This window comes from Falco rusticolus, chromosome 2, assembly GCF_015220075.1.
Source record: "Falco rusticolus isolate bFalRus1 chromosome 2, bFalRus1.pri, whole genome shotgun sequence".
Lineage (NCBI taxonomy): Eukaryota > Metazoa > Chordata > Aves > Falconiformes > Falconidae > Falco > Falco rusticolus.
Window position 1 is genome coordinate 118,799,483 of NC_051188.1, and position 26,809 is coordinate 118,826,291.

At 41.7% G+C, this 26,809-nt stretch overlaps 1 protein-coding gene across 17 annotated transcripts in view; it reads right to left on the bottom strand.

Annotated features, from left to right (window-relative positions):
- Window positions 1-26,809, bottom strand: part of BBX (BBX high mobility group box domain containing) — a 145,779-nt gene that overhangs the window by 106,441 nt on the left and 12,529 nt on the right. For 4 of the 17 annotated variants that reach the window (XM_037378242.1, XM_037378238.1, XM_037378240.1 and 1 more), the window contains exon 3: window positions 4,681-4,764. The exons of 11 other annotated variants lie outside the window; for them this stretch is intronic. Coding sequence is in view for 1 of the 6 variants with exons in the window: in XM_037378237.1 (XP_037234134.1) it covers window positions 302-328 (27 nt within the window). In the remaining 5 variants the exon portion in view is untranslated. Of the gene's footprint in view, window positions 1-301; window positions 344-4,680; window positions 4,765-22,129; window positions 22,219-26,809 lie in introns of those variants that run through there. 2 more of the 17 variants (XM_037378246.1, XM_037378237.1) reach the window with 2 other exon arrangements.

Consider the following 26,809-nt stretch of genomic DNA (forward strand, 5'->3'; position numbering starts at 1 on the left):
GCCATACTCAAGTTTCACGTCTGAAAGAGGTCAAATGCTGCCAGCGTTTCAACTCAGGTTAGCTGGCCACCACGGAAGACTATGTCCCGACACAGGACACCACAGCACCTTCCTGCACCAGCCCCCCACAGCTGTGACAGCACTTCCCAGGAAGGCTCTCCCAGTAACATCCTGGATGGAAATCTGTGGAGAATGCCGCTGCCATTACACCATGTCCGTGTGGAGGGTGGACACAATGCTGTTAGAAGGTGCTGCAGAGGCAGTAACTCCGAGTCCTCACCAGCAGAAGCTGTGTACTTACAGAACTGTGGTCATGGCCCAGCTGCATCAGCTCTCAAGGTGTTAGGTCACTTCTATTTTGCTGTCATTTGCCTAACAAAGAAAGCATTATTCTTGTGATTTACTCTCATTAATCAGCTTCTTCATTAACAGCAAGATGACGAAGACTTATTTTTCCCTCCAAAAGAAAGTCATAACCAAACAAAACTATTGATATTTTTAATTTATTTTTTTTTAAAATGCTTGCGATTCTAGGTGGTTCTTTCAACCCTTCTGGCTTTATAAAAAAAGCCAACTGAATTTTATGCTGTGCAAGCTTGATAGAAAACTTATTTAAAAGCTCCTTTCTCATCCTGGAACTGCCATTCCTTTTGTTCCTCTCCCACAAATTTAAGTTTTATTTTGTATAAAGTTTTCATTGGACAGTATCTTTTTGTAGCTTAAGGTACTCTCAAATATTACTCAAAAATCTGAAGAGTCAGTGTGCCACATTTTGCTAGGGGCTTTCAGTTTACTTTGGTAGGGCAAGGCAACGAGTAGAGATGATGTTTTCAATCTTAACTCTACTATTGGAACAACTTCCAAGCAAAGCAAACATTGATCCTTTAATCCCTTGTCAAAATCGACTAGCATAGATTCCTGTACTTGCACGGAGTCTCACAGAGGGTAACAAAACCCTGAACAAATGCACAGGTCTACACTAGCAAATCTCAAAATAGGATCTTTATCTTGGGATGTAACATTCGACTACCCTAGCCAAAGCACAGCCCCAGGGAATTAATGCAGAAATAGTTGTTGCTGCTTTTTGCCAGCACCTAACACATAAAAGCTTCAAAAACCACTAACAAAAGCTTCCTGAACTCCACAAATCACACACAAGCAACAATCACCCTGCTATTTAAAAAACAAACAAAAAATATTGAAGTACCGGCCTTCCACTGGAGGAAAAGCTGCTTGTCTTCTTGAGATATTCCACCACCCATCAAAATCCCAAGAGTAACCAATTTACAGCACCAACTCCAGACTTAAAAATTTAACCAGCACCTTGAACCTGTAGTAAACTGGTATTACGCATGCAGATGGAGCTATCTTGCTAAAATCACCTATCACCACACTGACTGAAAGTCCCTTGCAACTCTTCCATAACAGCCTGACTCGTAGCATGCTATGCTGGGTCACACAAAGGAAAGCTATGCAAGGAGCACCTACTTCAGAAAGGATCACAGGAGAAAGATAAAAGCAACATCACAATTAAGACATGTTATCTTCAGCATCAGTAACTAACTGATGCTATCTGCACTGGAAACTATCCAAACTGCAAAATCGTGTTTAAAAGATGCATATAAGTCCCCAGTAGAAAAAATATTGACAGTAGTGGTCTATTTCTGGAGATACCAACTTCTTCTCTTGCATTTTACTTAGCCTGCTCTTAAGGCTCTAGCTTGACAAGCAGCAAGATAGCATAAGCCAGCTCTGAAGCCAGAAGCAGTCCTGTCCCCTGCCGTGCTTCTATTCCCCACAATCCTGGACCCCTTTTTTGGGGCAACAGAGCTGTTCAGTTCTCCAGTGTGATCCATGACATAACATGATCCACCCAATGGTGGTCAGCTCTCTCTCTAGTGGACAGAACGAGTTAAGGTAATAAAACCCATCAGTCCCCCAGTCCAGTTCATTACACAACTGCAAGAACACCAGCACAGCCCCATGGGGTAGGGCACAAGTGTCTGAGGCTGGGACTGCTTCTTTTAGTGACAGTGCTGTCATTTAAACATGGTGCGTCACTGTTACCTCTGCCAAGCACGCCTTATACACTTGTCAGGGAGCTGTACTTCGAATAATGCATTCTATCTACTACGCTGATGGTGAGGTGAGCGTTACACATGTAATGAACTGAAGGTGAAGACAGGCTCCGGGAGACATACCCTTCACTCTGCTCTTCATGCCTACAAATGCAGAGCACTTTATTAACACCCTTGTGACCTCTCCAACAAGGAAGGATCCAACGTGCAGACAGAGCTTCCCATTCCTCCTTCACTGCACTATGAAATAAATTAACAAATTTCCACAAGTTAACAGAAGCCCAGGTTGTCAAAATAAGACAGAGAAGTAGCAAATGCTTTGACCCTAGCTGTCAGCAAGGCTGCAAATCAGTTACAAGCACAACATTTAGAGCCACTGGTAGGAACACTTGACTCTGCCAACACAGGTTGGATCTTTTTACAGCAGCCTCCTATCAATCAGAATGAAAATTTTGAAAATAAGTACAAGATGAGTAAAACAGCACAGAAGTCTAGCAGATGTTGGGCTTGATGCTTAACATCATGCCTGTGTTCTCAGTGTTGCAGAGTTTCTGTACTGGTAGAATGCAAGTAAAAAGGTAGTAACTTTGGCAAGTAAGAGTTGAGTACTTGGGCCCACATGTGAAATATATTTGCATCTACAGGATAAGCACACTTCCCATGCATTTCTTGTGGAAAGGTTAGCATTTAGAATTATCTTTAGAACCAACACACTGAGGCAAATGAGTATGCATCATCTTTCTAACATATTCATACAAACAGTACATAAGATGTCTTTACCCATGGTTTTATCCCTCAGAAAAATGACATAACCCAGGGTTAATTCCCTGAGCACAAGTCTATATCAAGAAGTAGATTTAGCAACAATGAATTTACAAACTGCATGGAGGCAAAACTATGCAGTGTAGTATACCCAGCATCTGCAACCAAATACAAAAGATGCAGGACCATACATGACTGGAAGTTTTATTATTACTTCCTATACAACACTTCCACCACTAGCCCAGTGGAGGCCACAAACTGGACAATAAAAGTGGTTTGTTGTTTTTCTTTTGACCTTATACATTTATCTACAAAGCTGTTCAATTACAAGCAGTAAATGTGGCTCAGTAATACAACACATTCTTAAGAAAATACACTCCTACCTGCCCCGCAACTGAAAACAGCGGTGCTGATTTCCACCAAGAAAAAAAGGAAAGCCAGTCACTCCCAAAACCAAACCCCAGTTTCTAGTTTACTGTACCTCTCTCATCTTCTAAGAAAGCGATCAAACTTTGAAATCAAAGTTTCCCCAGAACGGCTTTCAGCACAGCTACTGGGGAACCTCACTGTAAAGCAAGTATCCCCCACTCCCACAACTAATCAAAGACTGTATTTGTTCCGCTTTATAGCAGAACTAATAAATTCAGCTCAGCATCATTGAAAACAGCTACCCAAAGTGTGCACTCTGGTCTGGATCACAAGCAATTCTGGTCAGGCCTCAGAGCCTGGGGTATATCACATCTCCCATGATCCTGAACCAGGTCCTTGATTTCTTCCTACTGTCCCTTGCCACCTGGGGAGTAGCTCAGACCTGTGGCAGTGCCCTGTAGCTGTGGCTGCAGCATCCAGCACTTGGCTGGCCCAGCACAGCAACACATTCTGAGTGGCTTCTGATGAAAAGTCCTCTGTAAAACCACTTAGGGCACCCCAGTCGGAATGAACAAAGTTGTTCCATTAATGTCCCATTAATTTGACTGTTAACAGGCAGTAATGAGAAGGCAGCAAAAGAAGGATAGAATATGAAGTAAGCAGCAACCTGCCACCAGTTATGGATTAATGATTTTAGAGTTCCATTAAAAGGTATACAGAGAATGATGCTCACCTGTTAAAAAAGCTGAAAGTTAGTTAATGAACCTGTGGCATTTACACTCTTCACTCCATAAAGAAAAATAATTTAAAAAAAAAAACACAACCTAAAATTTGCAACAACCTAAGAAGGTATGTTCCTGTACAAGTTGCCCATTTGTTGCAACTAAGATATTGTTCCAAACAATCTGCTTTTTCTCAGCCAGCGTGGCTTCCATCCTGAGGGATGCTTGGCAACTGTAAAAGTATTTTTTCCCCCTTTTTGTTTTTCCTGTCTATAATTTTGTTTCCACAAATTATAAAATCATGTCATTCCCTCATAAACAACACATTATTATAGATACACAGTTATGACTAAATCAGTATAAAGTCTCTTTCTGGTATTATTTAATCTATCTAAAAGTTCTGAAACCACCTATCTTAGTGTTTTTTCTGTCATAAATCGTTTGGAGTAAATGCTACCTTTATCATCTGTCCTTTTGGCTGTATTTCTGCCATACCTATCTACAATTTTCAATGAAAGAAAAACGAGTTTACACACTGTAAACTTTCATTGACTACAGTTCTTTGCTACAGCAAAATCCATCATTTCCTGAGTATACTCCATTACAGCATTAGTAGGAGCAAAAGCATCTGATCAGAGAGCGTAACAATGTAATTGCTCATTTCTTGTTACTGAGCCTGGGCAGCTTGTGGCTCTTGGTTCCACATCCAACAACTCCCCGGACCTACGCGATGTAGAACCGGCACTCACCTCCTTCGCCTTCCACGGTCACAGAGCTGGCACAGAAATGTTTTCGGTGCAGCAGTCTACCATTCTGCCTACAGCTCTGGTTCGCTGCAACAGAACAAAATCACCATGATACCGCTTTTCCAGCTTGGCGTGTTCGCCTGTCAGAAAAAGAGCCTGCAGCCACCCATAAAAATTAACTCCAGACCGTTGAAAATAACTCTTTCAGGGGAGGAGTAACAGCGTTTCGAGGAAAACGAGAAGCAGGAAGCTGATCTCAGCGGCGCGGGGAGCACGGCCGGGGCGGAGCGGGGGCGCGGCGCGAGGGAAAGTGGAGCAAAGCCCCGCACCGCGCGCCGGGCCGGGCAGCGGGACCGGCCGCCGCAGCGCGGCCATCGCACGGCAGCGCGCACACAGCCGCGCGGCGCAACGCTGCCCGCCCGCACGGGCGCCCAGTGCGCGCCCCGACGTCAGCGGCCGTGGCGCCCCGCGCAGCAGCCCGCCCCGCGCAGCAGCCCGCCCCGCGCAGCAGCCCGCCCCGCGCAGCAGCCCGCCCCGCGCAGCAGCCCGCCCCGCGCAGCAGCCCGCCCCCCCGGCTCCCCGTGCCCCGCGATGCCTCCCCGCTCCACGGGCCGGGCCGGGCCAGGGCCGAGCCCGCTGGCACGCGTGAGCCGGGCTGGAAAGGCACGTTCCTGCAGGAGGGGGCCAACGCTCCCGGCTCGCGCAGCTGGAGGAAAGTCTTACTGCCTGTTAAAAACAACAGATGGTGGTGGTATCTTCTACAGGATTGAACTGCCATGTTTTGTGTGTAACTAACTTCTTTTGATGAAGTTATACAAAAGAACGGACACCCCCCACCCCCCCCCCCAACCACAAAACGGGGTGCGGGGATTCTTTAGGCACACAGCTTCAAGACCTGCAGGCTTTTCAGGCTCAAATTCAAACAGCCACCAAATGGGCTTTAACCTGGTAAGAGCACCTCCCACTCCGTACAAACCTCCTCCCCCCAAGGCCCCCCTTCCCGGGAGGGCCGATTCTGCTCTGGCAAGCAGAGTCTGTGCCCCGGCCTGCCCTCCTGGCCTCCGCGAGAGCTGGGCTGCATCTGCCGCTTGCTGTGCTGTCCCCGCGTTCCTCAGGAGTGAGGTTTGTTTGTACCATTAGGATGGCATTACAAAAATGCACGTAAAACAGAATGATACGTAACATTCGAGATAAATATAAGCTTAGAATGTGAAGTGTCCAGGTAAAGGCAAAAAGATACAAGGCAAAGTGGACTGACTGCCATGGGAGCCCTCAGCCATTCTTTCTTTCAAAAGGAGAATTAAAACCTTTAAGGGGAAAGAGCGTATCAATGGATCTTCCTGACACTCACACTGCCAGGATCAGAACTCCACCTCTCTGCCAAAAGCAGACAATCCCTATCCATTTATGGTTTTCCTAAATGAGACCCTGGAGATAAAAATGGACAGTATTCCTACTTAGACACTTGTCTTGCTCTCTTTCAAGCCTGAATGTTTTGCCTCACTAGCTCTGCACAGCAAGATCTGCAGGTATTTTGCACTGGTGGGTACAGAGGGGACACAAGACCAGACCAAACTAAACCAGAACAGTAAATCAATTTAACTCAAGTTCTTACTCTTTGAAAATCCTTTCGGATGTCCTCTACACTGGTACTGACAGAAGGGAAAAGAGAAGCAAGGTGGCCAACCAGTTTTAACTTTATCACTTCTTTCATGTATTTTCTCTTGTCCGCTCAATATAGGAACCTATAGCATGTCTTTAACTCACACGTGGGAGATTCCATTCCAGAAGATTATGAAACCCAGCAGTTTTTAACAAAGTTCAAAATGACTCCTTTGAAATTCACTGTGCCTTGTTCACTTTTTGCCACTGTTTCAAAGCTGAGCATCCTGTGCTCAGCCTGCAGTCAAACCCAGGCTGAGCTGAGACACAGGGAGACCTCTCGCCCTACCTCTGCAGAGCCCGATGGCCTTCACTTCCAAAAGTGGACAGACAGACCCATGCCTTCATCTTCAGCCTTCCCAGCTCACAGCCTACCTTTGGTGACTGCAGCTACACTTAACTTCTCGGTTTGCAAGTTTAATGGAGATGGAGACATACATCCGTATCTACAGCTACTCTGATGGAGTAGTCAGCTGACTGAATGGATGCAAAGCCTCATTGCAGCCTATCTGCAGGTGCTGCAGCAACATCAGCAGTGCCACAAGGAGACTAAAGGCAGCCTAAATCTCAGCATGCAGGCTAGGCCAGACAGCATATAAGCAGCAACATGCCAGACCCCATCCACCTTAACGTCAATGCCATTTCTGCACTACAGCCGGTGTAGTTTGGCAGCTTTATCCTTTTCGTTCGTATACTGAGACACTCTAGTTTCACTCCCAGGAGAACTTACTCATTATTTTTGGGGAAACTATCAGCACTGAAGTGACATACAGCTGCTTCCTTACCAACAAAACATATAGTTTAAAGCCAGAACTATATCAGAACTAGGAATGTCATTCATACACTCAGCTGAACAGATTTAGTGAATATTAAAACCAAGAATCCACAAAACCTGCATGGGATATTGTGCTGGTGCTGCTGTGTGGACCAGCAGCAGTCAAGGTTAAAATACAGGTAAGAGCTCAACTTAAGAGAAACAGCAAATAATCACAAACCTTTTCTAATATAAATACTGCTGGATAAATGAGTCCACCACACCAGAGAGAAATGAGCTGACAAGCACACCTCCAATCCCAGGATAATTCTGTGCATTTCAGAGAAGCTGTTTCCTACCTGCTTTCTAGAAGAGAGATTCTACAGCGCTGAGTACTGGCTTTCCCCTGCTATTCAAACTGATACTCGAGTTTTGAAAGGGCATTTCTCATTTCTCACAAATACCAGCCAGGTATACTGTTGCTACAGCGTTCTAGCCTCCTTTCTACTTCTTCAGTTCAAGTACGTATGTACACCAGTCACAGTAGTTCATTAGATAAAGAGCAGCAAACTCTGGCACGCTTGACGTGACAGCCAAGGACAATTCATTCCAGAAACCTAGAAAACACCAGAAGCACTTTAAAAAAACCAAGAGTATTCTTAGCAAATAAAAATCATTAACCAGTTTATGAGGTTGACGTACAAATCACTTAAGGTCCATCTTTAACATCTGCAATGCACATCTCTAACAACAAAGGCACATCTTTAACTTCAGTCTATCTTGACTTAGTAACGACCTAAAACATTCTCATACATGTTTTTAAATAACTTGCTATTACTTATTTTGCAAACAATTTTATAAGTGTTCTGAAAGACCCTCCTCTATCAGTCCACTTCAGTCTTACTATTGAAAAGGCTTCATCCTTAAGATAAAACAGGTCGTACAAGGAAAACTGGAGAGACACCAGTTAAAGTACTGCATTGTTTTCAGTACAAAAAGCTCCATTTCTTTAACCTTGCCTTTCTACGCAAGCAACTTCCCTGAGAAACTAGAGTAGCATCTACTTGTACTTCAAGTAATTACTCTCTGCTTCTTTGCCTCTTCTAAGTTTCCTTGACTGAGGTCATCAAAATAACAAGTACATCTTCAAATCAAAGTTTATCATTTGTACGATTTCAGGGGCAGGACCGTGAAAGTCCTTCTTAGGCAACCACTGTTCTCAAAGTGAAACAGCTTGTACTTAACGCTACCAAACAGTTAGATTTCTGTCACTCTCTTTGCTGGCTAGTGTTATTACCCTGCCCAGAGGTCTCCAATTTCCGTATAGATACAGTGTTCAATCAGCAGTTTTTACACTGCTGGCATTACTTCCTATGGGTCTCCAGAAGTAACTAAGAAGATCAGCCCATTGTTGGTAGGCTTACATTCATTCTTCAGGCATCTATAGGACATTTTTTTAGTGTTTTTGAAGTAATAATAATAAAAAAAAAATGTTGAAAACCCACTACTTTAAGTTGTGTCAGCTTTTTTCTTGCAGGGAAAAAAACATGGTCATGAACAGGGATCATCTAACGTATAATCATCCTTTAGCTACTAGACAAGATAAAAACCCACCTCTGAAAGAAGGCATGAAGTAGGAAGGAGCAAGCACCTACAGGTGTATGCACTCCTGCACTTTAAACTCATTCACATACACTTAGAAGTCCAGGCACTTTCAATCAAGTAGTTGTTCTGCACTGTTTTAACATTAACTTGAAAATTTTGTATTGCTTAAACTACAGTTGTCAAAATTCATTTATACATGACTATTTCTGACCTCTCATCTCTTATATTGAAGGCAAATGGAGATTAGGTACCAAATTGTCTCTATATTTATCTAAAATAAGCCAACCTGGAGACAGTCTGATCACAAATTTACTCACTCCATCAGTATTACCTATCTTCTCCTGAACTGACATGACGACTTTTCCTGGCTTGTTAGTCTGGTAGTTTATGAGCATTAAAATTTGTTTGAAAGTGACCAAGATGAGGAAAACCTGGTGAAAGAAGATACAAAGGGAAAAAGTAACACTGATGAATCTTGCATGGCTGAAAGCTTTCTCCTGCTAACCGGCAAGGAAATGTTAACAGCAAACAGTCAAGGAAACATTCTGAGAGGACATTTAAAATGGTCCAAAACTTAACCTGGAAGTGACTGTCAGTGAAGACATCCGAACAATTCCCCAATCAAATCTGCAGTACCAGTCTACTAGTGTAATCTTGCCTCCTGCAAAATGCACAAAAGAACTGTGCTCACGTATACATACGGAGTTTGCAGCAATGTCAATAAATTATCATCTCCAGTGAAGCTCCGTATTTTATTCCTATCCCACAAAGAAATAAAATATTAATCACTAAATCTAAACAAAGTCACTACTCGGCTCAAAATGGATACAATCTCCCAATCCAACGCTTATATAACTCTGCAATACCACACAGTTAATACAACACTGAAAAAGATAAATTCAATCATAAAACATTCCAGGAAACACCATCAACAATCTGTGTATTCAGAAATCGCAGAATCATCATTTTAATGATTCCTCGATCTCAGCACTTCTTAGAGGTTGGATCAAATGTTTTCATATATGCACATGTACACACAAAAGCCTTCTGAGCTATGTAGTATTAACTGCATACATGCAGCTGCAGATTTCCACCACCAGAAAGCCACTGCCCCGCTACCTACTACACACACCCACACATCGCAAGTGTCAGAACAACTTCAGGTACAAATGTCATACATAAATAACACATAAAATACCCAAGCCAAAAATCCTACCAACAAGCAGCATGCTGTCCCTTCTTAGCCCTCCCCCACACTGTTATCCTGAGAAGTTAAATCCCAGCTCTCCTCTGCTATAGGTGGAAGGCATTCAGATACTACATACAATGCGGCAGAATAAAATCCTAACACCTTTGCCCCCTTTTTAGCTTTATTACCAGAACAAGACAGTGGCAAGTTTAGAGATGCAGAAGTTACTTCTCACAACGTGCAGATCATACATTGCATGTAGCACAACCCCCCCCCCGCACACACACATTTCCAATATCAGCATTTATTAAAATTAGGAGGATTTTGTCTGATTTTTGCTTTAAGAACAACAAGAGCTGTTCTCCATGAGATTAAAATGCAAAACAGACTTTTAAAAAGAAAACTGCATTAGTATAATCTTCTTTATTTTCTAGTTCTATCAGAAACAATTTATTAGAAAGACACGTTTCTGGTTTTTCTAACAACCCAGTTTTCTTCCTAGAGGTACTGCTGCAATATTCTGTAAGCATATTCTTAAAAGAGATGCGAAGGTTCAAAGAGCAGTTGCAAAGAAAGCTATTTCACTCTGCTAATTTGCATCAAGTTTTATGGTTCCTATCCTCCCTCCTAAATGGAAAACTGTGATAAAACATCAAGCTCAATTAGAAACAGCCACTACACACAACTATTTATCTAAATGATTTCCTTTAGAGTATGCATAATTGTTTTTACAGAATCCTTCAGTGTTTAGGCCAACAGTGTCACCTTCTCTTCAGAAAAAAAAAATAAAATTCCTCCAGCTTCACATGTCATTCACCAAGTACTGAATTCAAAACTTGACACATACAAAAATAAATCTTTCAAATTTCATTTGTTTTAATGAAGTGCTGGACAACCACTATGGCAGCCTGAGTTCTGCACTCAGGATACACTTGTGATTTTTTCAAGTTACAGTATTAGCTTGCACATTAGAAAGCCCAAGTTCAGCACTTATCTGAATATTAATTATTAAGATAGTAATCAAGTGCAACGTAAGACTTTAGCACCAGAACTAGAGCTTAGATTTTTGGAACTTGGTCCCACCAGTTATCATGTTTGTCAAAATCCTGAAGTTTAGCTCTGTTTTAGAGTGTAATCTCCGATTCGTTCCTTTTAGATTTAAGGGCCAAAAGCCTGACAAGATTTCTGTAGGCACTGGAAGAAGCTGGGGAACAAAGTACGCAAGATATAGAAAACAGGCAAGTGACTTGAAGTGTTTTGTCCACATCTGTGGACAGCTGGCAACTGTGCCAGCCCCGGTAGGAGTGGAGATCAGTCTCTGTGGCAGCATCAAGCGAGAGAGGGAGTGAGCACAGAGAGGTCAGGTCCCTACAGGTGGGCTGCCATCCCATTCTTGGCACATCCAGGTTTTACTTCCCTCCTTAAACATGCTTTCTGGAAAAGTGAATAGTTTTCGTTCAGTTTAACTTAAGAACAAACCCAGACTGACCTTTCGCTGTGCTTACAGTGGTTTAAGCTATAGCTGCTCTCCCACCTCTGCAGGCTCCCCTCCCGCCCTCGCTCGCTGGCAGAGGGGTCGCGGTAGCCCACCCTCCCTGCCGCAGGGGTACACCAGCACACACCGGGGCTCTGGCAGCAGCTGGGCCTGGCACAGCCACCCCCGGGAAGCAGGGCTGCTAGGAGGGTGGCTGGGCCCAGCCAAGGCCATTGCAGCCATCAGCAAGGACAGAGGACTCCTCCCTGGGAACGTGAGAGGGGTGGGTTATGCCAGCAAGAAAGCTCTGTGTAAATACAGTACCCAACATGCAAATCCAGCAAATAAAGTAAATTTTCCACCCTCCCCATGGATTTATGAGATGTCACCCAACCTTTAGCTGTTCTTTTGTTTTACCAACAACTAATTCCTCTGAATGATTGCAAACAAAATTAAACTCAAGGTGCTTCTGCAAAACCATTAATTAGCCTTGGCTAATTGCAAACTCGCTTAAAAAAAAAAAAAAACACCTTATCATTTCATCTTCAGTAATAAGTGTTGCTCAGGGTTTCATACACCAGAGCAAAACATTCGCCATAATGTCCTGTGATGCTGTCCACTCTTAGCCAAAAACCTGATGCCAAAGCCAGATGTGTGAATCAGTGGCTATGACATGGTTTTCTCTAAGAGTTTCTCTATGTTTTGTCAGCATACTATCCAGAACTAAATGAGTCATTTTTCTCATTCAATAATAATAATTAAAAAAATGATGTTTTTTGTTCTCTGGTCTGTGGTTTTCTCCCCAGTGTGTGTGTGGGACTGTAAAGCTAAAAAAAGTTTCTATTATGCAACACTTCACTAGAAAAGAACACAAAACAGATTACCAACATTCAAAATTCACACTTCAAACATGAACAGCCCCCCAAAACCCCCCAAACCAAACTTTTTTTTTTTTAATATTCTAGGTTCAGCCACCAAAAGTCAATGCTCTATGCAAAGTACTGATTGATGCACATATAAATACAGCAAGCCTCTTCATTAAGGAAAATCATATGGGTTTCTTGCATTGAAGTCTGAAACACATCTGTGGGACACCACAGAAGAGGGCGGGTCTGTTCCTGCCACTCCAGCACAAATGCAAGGCACAGATCCCAACCTACATGTTAGCTACCTGCCTGTATAAATATAAACACAGTAACAGCATTAATATATTGGCCCTTCTGTAATATACGAGCAGCTTTTTTGGGGGGTTTGTTTTGTTTCTAATTGACAGGAAGAAGTTTAGGATAGGTCACCTGTTACCAAAGGATGCAATGCTTTATAGATCAAAACTGTCCTCGGTCTATGCAGAAGAGCAACAAACAAGCCAGATGTAACAACACTGGCTCACCAGTAACACAAGGTTCACAGTAACAGCTATTTACGTGAAAACCTCACTCTGAAATGCGGCAGCTGCAGGGCTGACCCACTGCTACTTTTGCTACCAATGCATTTTGAACTGCCACAGAAAGGTACAATGGCCCATGGGAGACAGTAAAACTTCCAGCTGCTGCTGTTGAACTTTAGACAAGTCATTAGTTGCACCCCTGTGTCTCTCACCGAGCCAACCACCACTGCTGCTCTCTGGGACCCTGGCTGGTACAGCCCAGGAGGAGGAAGAAAAGCACAAGCAACGGCCAGCTTTGGTGCTGGGAAGTCCTGAGAAAGGGCAAGTGCACTCCTCTAGACGCAAGAGGCTGCTGTAACAACCAACCTGGAGAAGTTCAACATCTTCTCCAACAATCACTTTTTGTCAAAGCAACTCAACTACTATAATTTTATCTTCTGACTTGGGTGTAGATGTGGGTTGTGAACTTAACTGCATCACTGCGTACCCCAAAGCAGTATATAAACCACACAGACATAATAATTCCCTGTCAATGGGCACTTAATTTAAGTCTTCAGCACACTAAACGCTGTATTGATTTTTTTTTTCCCCAAATTCTACTTTTTTTGTAAGAGAGTGGAGGAAGGATGGGGAAGAATGTTAAAAATGGCCTTGAAGGACTGTGCTGGTACAAGAGCACAAGGCTCGGTACAGTAGTCGGAGCATTAACTAGTCAGTCATCACATTTGCAGTTTCCTTTAATTTGGACTTACCTGCCTTGCTTGAAGTCACTAGAAGACCAGTTTGATCTATTTAAGCAATAGATACTAAATAGATACTAAATCAACTGTCACACACCAAATACTTTAGATAAACACAGGTAACTTGGCCTCAGTGCTGACTTACTTCTCTATTCCATATACATTCCCAAGGACTCTAGTTTTCAATTACGGCTTCTTTAAGGAAAGGCAAAGGAGCAGGGCAAAAATTCCACCCTGAGAACCAAAGGCAATACACTCATCCTCCCCTGCCTCCCCCACTCCTACAAAACCCATGAACTAGCCCTTTAATAAACAGATCTTTTCCCCAACTGGTTTTCACTTTCAACAACAAAACTTAAGTATCAAAATAAATACCAAGTTAATTGAATAATAGCTTCCCAAGAGAAAGTACTGTTTTCAACATCCAGTGCTATAAAAGAAATCCATAAACAGGATTTGCAACCTGCTAGTGTAGGAAGAGTTATTACTGCGGACTAATCAGATTTTGCATCTTGAAGGAATGTCCAAGACGTGCCCTCATGGCATACAGCACCAACTGTCAGTGACTGACCCCAAAGACTCCAGATGGTTTCAGCAGCCCTACGCTCCTAACACACAGAAACCTGATTCAAACCAACTAATTGAGTACAAGGACTCCAACTACAGCAGGCCAGCCCAGCTCTGCATGAGCTAATTTGCCCTTAACTCAATGCAAGTTAAATTAGTGTGCACAGAGCTCCATGCTATCACTGCCAAACCACTTCTGATACTTGTTCTACCCTACTGAAAGCACACTCAGATAATACAAAACACAGCAGTCTACAACGTAGACATACCCTTGAGGTTTTAGATTATGCCAGATTTTATTAATAGGTTGCATTTTTAAATGCTATTGCAACAAGGTGCTTCTAAAAAGTTGGTAGTAAAAAAATCTTTCTGTTTTTCTTTTACAAACCTGCAGGCTGCACAGACAACTCTCTAGATCTCAAAAGCCCTCAAATCCAGCTGCAGATCAGACTTGGGAGGGATGCAGAAAACACTTACTTTTGTTAGTAAACAGGCAGTATATATTTGCCTATTTGTCTGGCTGGACTCTTTAAGTAAGTTGGGCATTTACCAGCAGCCAGTGATGCCCTGCGTTCCCAGGGAGGTCATGGAAAAGAGAAAGCACTCAGCACCTCCGTAGGGGATCTGGTGGATGGGGCAACTCCAATTGTCCCTGAATTAACTAGAATCAACAGAATTAGTTGAGACATTTAAGACAGGGTTTGGCAGATAGGAAGGGAAGACCCTGGGTTTCCTGGAAGAAATTTACATTGGAGAGGCACATGTCCTCTGCAGTCCCCTTCACCACCTCCCACCTCTATTTCCTCTAGTAATATTGGGATCAATTTGGAGTTATACAGCAAATGCCATCAACTGCCAAACTACTCAGTAATCTTTACTAGGCCCTCCCAGTCCACTGTAATAATTTTAAGTACACCACAAAGCAGAAATCTCCCATGATCATTTATTTATCATTGCTGAGAAACACCACCCACTGTCCACCATTCCCTGGAAAGCCACCACTCTGCCCAGTAAGACACTTCACTACACACTTGGGAGCCTTTTTCTATATTGACTCTGTGGCCAAATTAAAGCAAGTTGCTTGCACTACTCTTTCTACCCCTGGTATGATCATGATCACTGACCTTTTATGCATAAAGAAACTTAAGAATCAAACTTTACCACTGCGTGGTTCAAAATACTGTAGCAAGGTAGCAAACTCTGCAAGCCACATTAAGTGTAGTTCCTGTATGCTGTAAGCACGTGGACCTTAAAAACACATTTGAACACAGGTATCTTGGCAATATATGATCTCCCATCTTAAAGTTTAAAACTTATTTCTTTCATCATAATTACATAGAGGTATGTGGGGTTTTTTTGAGTATTTCAAGTCAATGTAAGTGACCCGTTGCTTCTGAGTTACAGTGGGCACAAGGCGTCTATCTCACTCGCACGACTGAAAATTTCAAACAGAAGAATGACAGATATAGCTAAGTTTGTTTCAGCAAGCACCAACTGCTTAATCATTCACACTGATGGTCATTTAAATACTGACAGTCAGTCCAATGCTATTGGTACACAACCATGTAAATCATGCTCAAATCATGCATAAACCAGATTTCAGCTGTGTACTCATCAAATGCTGAGCCCTTGCTTAATTATTTACTTTCCTAATCATGACTTTAGGATGTTGATGTAAGAACTAAAATTCTTCTCACATTAGAGGCAAGTGAAAAGTGTAACCACTGGAAATCACAGAATTTTTACTTTGAAATTGTAAGTATCATGTGACTGCATCCACCCATATTATGTAGGTCAGCCCCAACAACAAAGATTTTCCTAAATTTCACGCATTCCTGCAAACAGGAGTATAAAAAGAAATTTTTTTTATACTTCTGAAAGGTATACAATTTCTTTTTTTTATACTTCTGAAGTTCCCGTATTTTGGCAAGACAATGGTATATGCTGCTACTTTATGGCAGCTGCTGAAAACACAAATCTCTACATCCTGTCAACCCTGTCAGCAAAACAAGGCAGAGGTATTTTGCTGGATGATGCACACTAGTGCAACAGGTCTGTATGTCACTACAGAATTGGTTTTAAATGTTCGTAAGTTGCTTCTATTGCTGCTAGAAAACGAAACACCGCTATTTCATATGTAGGCATTGAAGAATTTTCACTCAATTACCTCACGTGGCTATTCCAGACATCCCCGTCACAAATACTTACATTCTTTTTCTACAGCATAACAAAAAGCAATTGACACTAAATGGGATGGGAAAACTGAAATTTCATGTAAGAGTTGACTTATTTTTACTCTTAATATCCGTCTACTGGTTAAGAAAGCTACCTATTCACAATTTCACCTTAAGTCTTACTGAATTGCATTGTCTGTTCACATAAACAGGGTTGTCCAAATTCCTGAAGATACTTGGCTAATACACTGATCCATCCTCTCATTCAAAAAAATAAAAACAGACATTTACTGATCTAAAATAAAATCTCTTAACACAAATCAAGAGCTTCACAAGTCTCAAAAGCAACACTTGTGGTCCACCGAATCAGGACCAACCACTTTATCTTACTACTGTTTTGTCTGCTGTTACTTCTGCCAACTAAAACCCTAGTCCACAGATTTCTTCTAAGGTAGGCCCAAGAGATTTTACAAAAATGAGAGACTTCGAACTCGAAGTGCAAGGCTAAGCAAGCATGAACATGTAACAACAGGTCTCAAATCATGCCTTTGATGAGACATCCTTGATGATCCCCCTTGCTCTTCTGCAGTGCTTTACCTCCTGATGACGCGATGTTTCAGGAGAGCGCTGACCATCAGCAGGTAAGTGGGAACAAAAGCAAGAAAGTGAAACAAGAGCTTCAACAGCCTCAAGAAAGATCAGGGTGTTGGGAAGAGAAAGAAATAAATTTCAGCCTCGTGCTCTATATACTAGCCAATACCATGTCCCTAGTTATGATGAGCTGTTTTGATTACTTCCAATAATCCCCAAACTTGGATACTTTTAATGCCATTTTGAGTCTTCAGCATTTCCAAAGAAAAACATCCCTACGGCCTCACTGCAGCAGCAGAGAGCTCCTTCACTTCCGCAGCCCCCCAGCCCCAGCTGCTGTGTCCCACCTCCCGATCAGCATTCCCGCAACATCAGGGGGAGTTTTCAAGTTAAGAGATGCTCGCTGCCAAGTCGTTAAACTGTGAACCTCATATGCTAGCAAGTCCCCGCGTGGCTTCATCCTTGCTCTCCATTCACAGCAAGGAGGCACATTACAAGCAAATTGCCACCACAAAGTGAAAATAAAGATCCCTTTTGTTGACAAAGTAAGAATGCTTGAAATTTCTCTTTTGAAGTACGACTCTTGAGGATAGAATCTCGTTCGTTGGCCTGAATTATTCAGAAGTCCAAGGAACACCTATACAAGGTAGGTTTTGGAAATTCTGGTCTAACTTGCTCATGATTTGAACATGTGCAACTAGCAAAATCAGTTTATTACTTTCACTTTCCTTCAGATCACAACTCCAGCATAGAACAGTTAGCTCCTGCCACCTTGTGGGACTCCATGGATTTCCCTGAAAGCTTGTTTCAGCAGCAAGCTAGCCAGTTAAAATAACATTCAGGAGTTACTTTCCTTCTGTTTCAACATGGTGAATGCTAAAATAAAGAGAGACATGTCTATGGAAAGGGTATGCTGTTCAGAGTATTCTTCTGGTTCATTATTCCTAGCTTTGTTTACATAGTTGAACTGCTGGATTTAATAATCTTACGGAGGGTGTTTTAAGTATTTAAGCACCTGTCAAGAATCCTAAATTTTGGAAGCTGATCCATCTAAGTTTAAAGTAACACTGTGATCAAATATTTGTCACTAGTAGTAAATTTCACATATTTGAAATAGATTCCATGTAGAAATAATACAAATTTAGGTTGACAATCCTTGCAGTCAGGTGCAATTTTGAAACCAAATAATTTCAGTCTTATAAGGGATTAAACATGTGCTTAACTTTTAATATGGTGATAACACGTGCCCAGTTCTTCCAAAAGATCTCATTCTTCATGATTACTTTTTAACTGCAATTTGACTTTCTATTTTATGTTCCTCCTCATCCCCATCATACATGGCACTTAATGAGTGAAGTTCTCCAAAGAAGAATGACACAGTTCAACGGAAGAACTTTTTCTTCAACACAGTAACATGCAGCTGAAGATTCATGGATCTCTGTTCTCACGTCTTACATGTCTGTCTAGTCCCCTCAGACAGGTAACATGTCACACCTACTTTGTGGAGGTGCAAAAGACAACAGTAGCTGCAAATAAAAGAAGAGAGATTAGATGAGGTTCTCTTATTTAAGCAAAATTTCTGCTGCTCCAGATCTCTAAAATGAAAAAGCACAGAGGGTGCAGATGATGTGACTCCATGAACTGTACCAACAGCCTCAATGAACCTGCTCCTTTCTATTCTCCGAGCTAAGTGATTTGTTACAGATGCACAGAAATGCAAGAACTGCTAGGGAGCACTTCTTCCCCACCATCAACCAGAACTGCTTCACTGAACCTGGTGGAGATCTACCGTGCTGTGTACTCGATGCCAACTGTAGCAAACTTAACTCCTTGGAACCTCCTTCTGGTAAATGAAAACTTGTCAACAGACTCAAAACAGGAACAGCTCTTCCTGATCTCACAAGCAAGCCATCTCTAATAAAGGCCTTAGTAGCTCATAAATAAACTCAAGAACAATAATTACAGATCCACAGCCAAAGGAAATAACACAAGGAATGTCCTCTTTCATCCATAAGCAGAATGTATTTTTGCTAAACAGTGAACAATGACAAAATGGCAGGCAATGAATCAAGCTGGCACAGAAATTCTGTGTTCTTGAATAAGAAGTTTTACAATCTCACAAGCTTCCCTGGCCACTTCATAAGTGGGGTTGTCTCCAATAGCTGTCCCGTTCCTCCCCTGCGTTATCTCCTCCTATATACTCCTGTAGTCCTCTAGCAGCCATACAGTTAACTTAGAAGCCAAAGTTCAGAGGTGTCTGTGACAACTTCTGATCACACCTCAGCTCCAATACTGAGGAGACCTCCCAGACTGAGTTGTGCCTTCATCCTGATTGTCTGGAAGATACTAAACTGTTCCTCACCGTTGTTCTTACCCATTTCCATCTCCACTACAGGAAACCCAGACAGACAAACAGGCAGGGAAGAGAAGCCTTCAATCTGGATGATCAGGGAATCACAACTGCAGGGCATACCCTGCCCAACATACAGCTAACACCTTGCAAGGACAGCCCACGTACCACTATGCTCTCACCTCACTCCGGGTATTGGGAATATAGGCATGGCCTCGTCACGAGCTGTTTGGTTCAGCCTTTTCCCTGTTCTGGTGTACCATGATGTTAAGTCAGTCTCACTGTAACTGCAGACATGTATCTAAAAGTAAGATTCTGGCTACAGAGAAAAAGAAATAGCATGCTCTAGCACCAGAACGGATGAAATCTAACACCTACTGCAGGCCTCACAAATACCGTAAAGCATGAGAGGAAAAAACTAGGACCCTACAAGAAATTCCACTTTGATGTGAGTCATACCCTGCCATATCCTCTAATTCCCATTTTATTTCTCTACTAGTCCTACATTCTGCAGTATTACCAATGCAGCCAGAAGGTCCCTGTGCTAACTTTCTGCTTGCCTACACTCCCACAGCAGTCCAGCTGCAGTACCAGGGAGTTGAGCTACTAACCTACTCTTCAGGATGGTTTGAAACCAGCGGCAGCACAGAGACTTCTCGTACCCTGACCAGAAGTCCTCTTCTTGGTGACTGCAACTTAGCTGGACCTGATAATCACAGAACTCCCAAGTAGCAGCAGACTGAAAAGTACCTGATGATTTTCAGTTCTTGCTGTTGCCCACAGCATTCTGCACACCAGCAGCAAAAACTGACCAGCATTATGAGCTGTGCTTGAAGTTGTGAGTTCTCCAAGGAGTCAGGAGCATCTGGTCAAGGAAGCATCATGGCATGGCTTCAGCCTGGTTCCCATCTGAAACACTACTCCCTAGCTGTCAAAGTAAGGTTTGTTTCACTTTTTCCTCAGAACATTTATTTTTCCTCAAAAACATTATTTGACTTCTGCAAACTTTTGTTGAGGGAACTTTCCAAGCCATTAGAATAAATTACTTTGTTCATGTATTAACTGGAGGAAGGCGTAATTTAAAAAATAACCAAGACCACCCCACTACTGGGCCACTTACCCCTTCTGTTTTTATTTTATCTATACCCACATTGACGTCCTTTTGCTGTCAACTGTTTAGCCTTACACTTTAAAGAGAGGGAAGTTCTGAATGTAACTGTCTCCATTTCTTGAGAAACACATTAAAAAAATCACTCCAGTTACAGAATTTACAAACTTCTGTATGTAACAAGTCTTATCAGATTTCCAAGAGGAACCTCACTGCTTCATAAACCAGAATCCACAATCAGATCCATCTTCACCAACTGTTTCATCGATGCCAAGCCACAACAGCTTACCCAGAACCATGCACGTGCCCAAGTATCTGTGCCAAAATGTCTCAGAGCAGGATCAGGTCCCTGTAAGATTAGCTGCATGTAGGGCTTCAATCCTGCCACTGCAGTAGCTCAGGGAGACTGCTATGACAGACACAACGCAGGACTGGGCCCTAAAATAATCCAAGTATATAAAGATCTTTGTCCTCTCCACAACTGAAGCACAATTCTGAAAAAGCAAGCAGGACCAGCATTCTTCAGGCCAAGTTCTTTAAGATCTACAGGCTGGGTCCCCATTTGTTGTTTTGTTGGTTTATTTAGAAATTGGTTTTCAGGTGTTTTTTTCCTTGAAGACAAATATTTTTATTCTAGTAACTCTTTTCCATCTCCCTCAGATGAAAATCCCACATGGCCCTTGTCTTAAAGATAAGACCAACACAGGAAAAAGTCAGTCCAAAAGAAGCAAGTTTGGCAGGATTTTAAAAAAAGGTCAACAGTTAAAAAAAACCCAAAAAACTGACAGTGCTGGTTGGAACTGTAGAGCAAGGATGGGGGATAACTCCCTTGGTATCTACAGATTTTTACCGATTATCTTCTTAGCTTTCTATCATTTTATTTCACGATATAGCACACAGATGGCTGGATTTTAAATCAGAAGGTGAACAAGGTATTAAGAATTTTCTATGAAATTGAGTTCTGGTATGCTCAAGACTGTGTACCAACTGAGAAAGTGGAACATGTTTAAAACCCCAGGCTGGCACAGAAGTCCACAGGTCTGAACAGTACTAGCCTAAGAAAAGAAAGCACAAGATCCATGGATTCTCAGTCTAAACTGCTTTAAAAGACAGTCATTAGGCTTCCTTGTTACTGACCTACTATGAAACCGCAAGTTTAAATCTAGGACCTGAACTACAAAGCGCCCCACAAAACCCCACACTGCCACAATGCTGACTTCCTTCCAGACCACCTGGGCCGAACCTTAGAGCCAGCAGCTCAGGACAGAGAGCTGAACTGAACACTCTGAAATACATAAGTACAGATCAAGCCTGGCCTAAAAACCCCTTTTGAGGAGTAGGACATTTTAGCTCATGCCTGGAACCAGCATAAACACGTTTCTATCATTTTCACACATCTTGGACAACAAACAGAACACGCTTATGCATCCTTACAAAAGTCACTTTCAGACAAGTAAGAAGAACAAGAGCAATATTCATACTGCACTGAATTAAGAAGAGACCCTGGGTTGGAAGAACAAAACACCAGGTCCAAAAGCTCTGACCTACAAAGTTTATATTTCTATCATGCAGCACAAGCTCTTAAATGCAGAAGAGGAATTCTGAATTGAACTTGACCAACAGATTCAGTAAGTCCACAAATATTTAACCTGTAAGCCTCAAATCGATAGATGACAGTTCACCATCATTTTTTTCACATACCAACACAGAAAAGTAATATGTGCACATATATAGGGCAGATGTTGTAGCAACAAAGAGATAAGTAGTGTAACAAATTTAACAGTGAGGTAGAAACTTGCAGAAAGTTCAGGAGTTCTGTACTTGGCTCTGCCACCAACCATTTGCTCTTACCTGAACATCCCTGGGTCTACTCTGCTAACTGCAAAATGGGGGTGTTAACACTGGTTCTGAAATGTTTGTAAAATGTAGTTAGTTGATCCCTGTAAAAGTATATAATAGGAGAGCAAAGTGTTATTACACCCTAATAATGTGCTGTTTTAACAAAATATGTAACAAATGACACCACCACCTGTGTTCTACAGTACACACTCTAAAACTTTGTTTATATACCTGTTTAGAAAATGAATTGTTTTGGGACTCTGGTAGGATGAAATTTTAGAAGTCAACCTGAAGCCCATTTCTCCAAAGAAGCAGGCATCCCTTCTAGATCTTCCCCAACATGAAACAGAACTAAGCCTCAGTGTAGAATTTCCCCCAAGTATTGTACCACCACAATTAATGTAACTGTTATTTTACTCTATGAGTCAACACACAGTAATTAAAAAAATAGTAATAATTATATCTGGATAACTCTTCTCAACTTTCTGCCCTGCTACTCAGTATGAAGTTTTTCCACCAGAGATTGCACAACACTTTACAAAGGAAGAAGCCATCACCATCCCAAGTTTGTAAATGGAGAAAGAGAACGAAAGAGGAAGCAATCTGCCTGAGATCATGAAGCAAGTTAATGGTAAAAACTGCAGCACCAGCCAGCTGGGTTTTTTTTTCTCTGTTCCATCCGGCTCAATTTCCAGCCTTTACCAGAATCCTAGAAGGAAGTGCTAACCTTCCATTTGCTTGCTAAAATGTAAGTACAGAGTTGGAACATATTTTCACCCATCCCTCCAAATATATTTGAGTACCAGATACAGCACTGCAGTCTTATTTCTAGAAGTTCATTCAGTGATTGGGACACATTTTACTACAAACTCACTCCAGGATCACTCCTAGCACCACCAGGGTATAATTTATGCATTATCCTATGAGCTTGTCTACCTCAGAAAATAAGTCATTTCAGCTGTATCAGAACACAATCAGTACAAGTACTGTGGCACCAGGACACGAGTCTACATCTAGCAAGTGATTCATGTGAGTGCGCTTCAGTTCTACACCAGTTAATGTCACCGGCATACCTTGAATGGGAAAAGCCCCTAAATTTACAGAAATACAAGCACACCCTTGTGAAAGAGATTTTACTGCTTTTTTTTGGTCTCTGTAGCTGAAAAAAGTTGCAGTGGCATACTGTACCTTTATTCTAAGATTACTGCATCCATGCTTATACTTTCACTCACATTTGTACAACAGCAAAATTCACATCAATCACCAGTATCATTATATTGGTGAAATAGAGATGATCCCTAATGAATCCTCAATGAGATTCATGAACATTTTCTTACAAGTCAGAATTTATTTCCACTGAAGTCAATAGCAAAGTTCTTACTGAACTCAGCATGACAGTGATTACACCTAACGGGGCACAGCTCCCGGGTAACAACATAGCCCCTTTTTGGACAGGGGGTGGGCAAATGACACTACAGTTAGTTGCCCCTGTCACTTTTGAGGGTGTGAGAGGAGAAGTACCTGGGAAACTAACAGAATTTATTTTGCAGACAGTGAATAATACACATGCACCTTGCAAAGGATGAATATCCTGCACCTTACCTTATACAAATTTGGAGTGCTCAGGCTAAGATAGCGCACCTGCCTCTCCACTCCTCCTATGCTTGGCTAGAGCTGCCATGAAAGCAGACTGCTTGGCAGCAACATTACTTTGGTTCAGCACTAGCAGAAATGCTTCTGGTTGTGAAGATACAATTTTCTTGAAGTTCCCAAGTATAAAACTGTTCCAAGAAAAAGAGTGGCCTGTCATCTAAATATGGACTGTTGGTGGGATTATTTCACTAAGTCGATCCATCCCACCAACTCTCCAAAGCCAAGGGGAAAAAGGTGAGCTTTAATTGCAGAGACAGAACCCAACCCCTCCCCCATAAATAAAAAACAAAAAGAAGTGAGGGTGTCTCATTCTTCCGATCAAGTGTTAGTGATGTAGTTACAGCAATATTTTAAACACGCGCTGCTCCTAGCTGGTTTTGCCACAATCCCCGTGACCAACGCTGCCAAATTCAGTTCAGCAGCCTCGGTGGAATTGCACAAGCTCACACCAACCCTAAATTCAGACCAAAGTGAATTTTATATCCAGATTTTTTAGCCTGACCAGTAGCCCATTTTAGTGTAACCTGGCAGGAAAACACTGCTAAGCACACGCTCTCTGAGACATCTCAGACAGAACACCCTCAAAGATACCAATTCTCCTGGGAAAACATTGGCTCAAATACTTATTTTCTGAAAGGGAAAAAAGCCTCAACATTTCACATGGCGGGGGGGGGGGGGGGAAGCAAGTTAGAACAAGAATGGTTCAATCCTATGGAAACGCAGTAACTATAAAATCAGCCACATTAGTAAAGCATTCTGCTTAAACACTTAGGCTAAACAAGAGCTAATTGTTTTAGGGCAGCTTCATAAAACATGACTGCTTCAGCAATAAACAGTTTGCATCAGAAAAGTTCCCTAAATATGCAACTAGTTTATTTTCTTACTGATCTTGTACCAAATGCATGTGAAAATGAAAATTATGACCCTTTCAGGATAAGTGATTCATCTTACTTTGGTTTGTTCTCTACTTAAGAAAATGAATCGGTAATACTCAGTAATTTTCCCATTTCAAATTTTTAAGGAAGGTTTTCCTTTTTTCTTGCTTTTTAAAAATTGACTGTTCTAAACATGTGACCTACAATAGCATTTTGACCTTTGCTTCAGTTTTCTTCTAATTTCTATTTAGCTTTCTAATCTTATGTTTTTATATTTAGTTATACAAGACCGCAATAACTGTTGAGACTTTGAATGCCCTATACACTGATACGAAAGAATATGGAAATCCAGGACAAGGACAGGATCATGAAACCTATGCTTGCACTGGGAAAAGAAGGCAATAAAAACACTTCTCAAAGTGTGTAACTCCTCCTTCAGGGATGGGGGGCAGGGGCACAACTGCAATATATGAGTAGTTTGTATAACTATGCCACCAGCCTCAGGCACACTCTCCGCTTCTGAAGCACAACCCTTCTACTACCTGAGGTCCAGCTCTGCATTCCATCATGGTCACAGGTGCTGCCACACAGTCCCCCTGCTGCAGAAACACTGCGTGCAGCTGCAGAGTCAATACCTGTTATCAAGCTCTCCGACTCTGCCCAGATGCTATTAATATTTTGGTAGGGTGGGGGTTAGAATTCTTTACCCATGTTAGCCCACGGAGCTGCCATGACATATTTACCGATTCTTCCCCCCCCAACCCCCCCACCCCGCCCCTTACTCTTTCTTCATCTAATACATTCAGCATCTAAGTAAACAACTTGGGTTTACTTTTTGGTTTCTGGACCCCAGTGGTGCTAGATTAATTCCTGGAAGTTGCAGAGTCCCCCCTCAATCATTAAAGTCACAATTACACATCAAGTGGTCAAGAGGAAAGTTTGCAACATTAATTTTAAAATAATCATTCCACATTTTTTTTTTATGTTAACTATGCGTTCGTGTAAACAGACAGGTATCTGTTGATGTGTGATGTGTATCTCCTAGAAGATACAGTCGGATCTAGCTCCCACCAAAAAAAAAAACATCCATAGTGTCAGCTAGTGAGCTACTCTGCACTCCCTAATGGTGGAAGATACTGCTCAAGGCATCTGTTATTACAAATAGAAACTTTGGATAATGGGTACTGAAGTTGTCTGAGAAAATATATTCAGCTTAACAGAAATAGATACCATTACAAATGAATCCTTTCTGAACAAAGACAGCATATCCGAATTTCAATCAGATGTTATCGGTGCTAAATGTATTTTAATTAAAAAAACACCTAATTGTAATTCACCTTTAAATTATTACAAACCAATGTTCAATTCCACTGTTATAATACATAACTCAATTTATATTAAATTAAAATAAATTGCAAATGTTTGATGTGAAAACTGTAAACAAAGTTCAAATACTGAAGAGGCAGGTCTTCAAAGGACCAAGAACATGTATTACATTTAGAACTAAGTTACCTGAAAATAGCAACTTCCACTGCATTTGCAGAGAAAATGTCTTTGCTCCATAAGCAACTTGGTGAAGTTTGGTGTAAAGGTGAGAAATTAACTGGGAATTGAAAAAGCAAGATCACTTGTTTTCCTCCTCATCTGAGAAAGCAAAGCAGAGAAGTTTGAATTCTACTAGTTCTAAAAGCTTACTTTCTGTTACAACTGAATTAGTTAACTTATTAGGGATAATACTTTACTTACACTTTAAGTGCAAACTATTTGCATTAACTTGTATATACGTGTGTGTTCATGCATGAGTGTGGCTTTAATAAATTGGACAGTTCTGAAGGCCACGATTAAAAAAAGCATAATTTGTCACGTCCTAAATCAAAATTTTCTTAACAATTGCAATCTAAATAAATGTACGCAAGCCATGTAACCACTGAAAAGTGTGCAGGCATACACTGCATCCTCTGAACTAACAAAAAGTGGTGCCAAATGTAGTGTAAAGGCTATATTTAGCAACATATTTTAACGGTCATCTACCAATAGAGATTGCTTCTGAGAAAACAAATACAAAAATACCAAAGCAAAATGAGATTAAAAGCACCAATTTAAACCAAGTGTTTATTGACCAGAATAATTATTTAAATCAGTTCAATAGGTCAAACTGGAATGT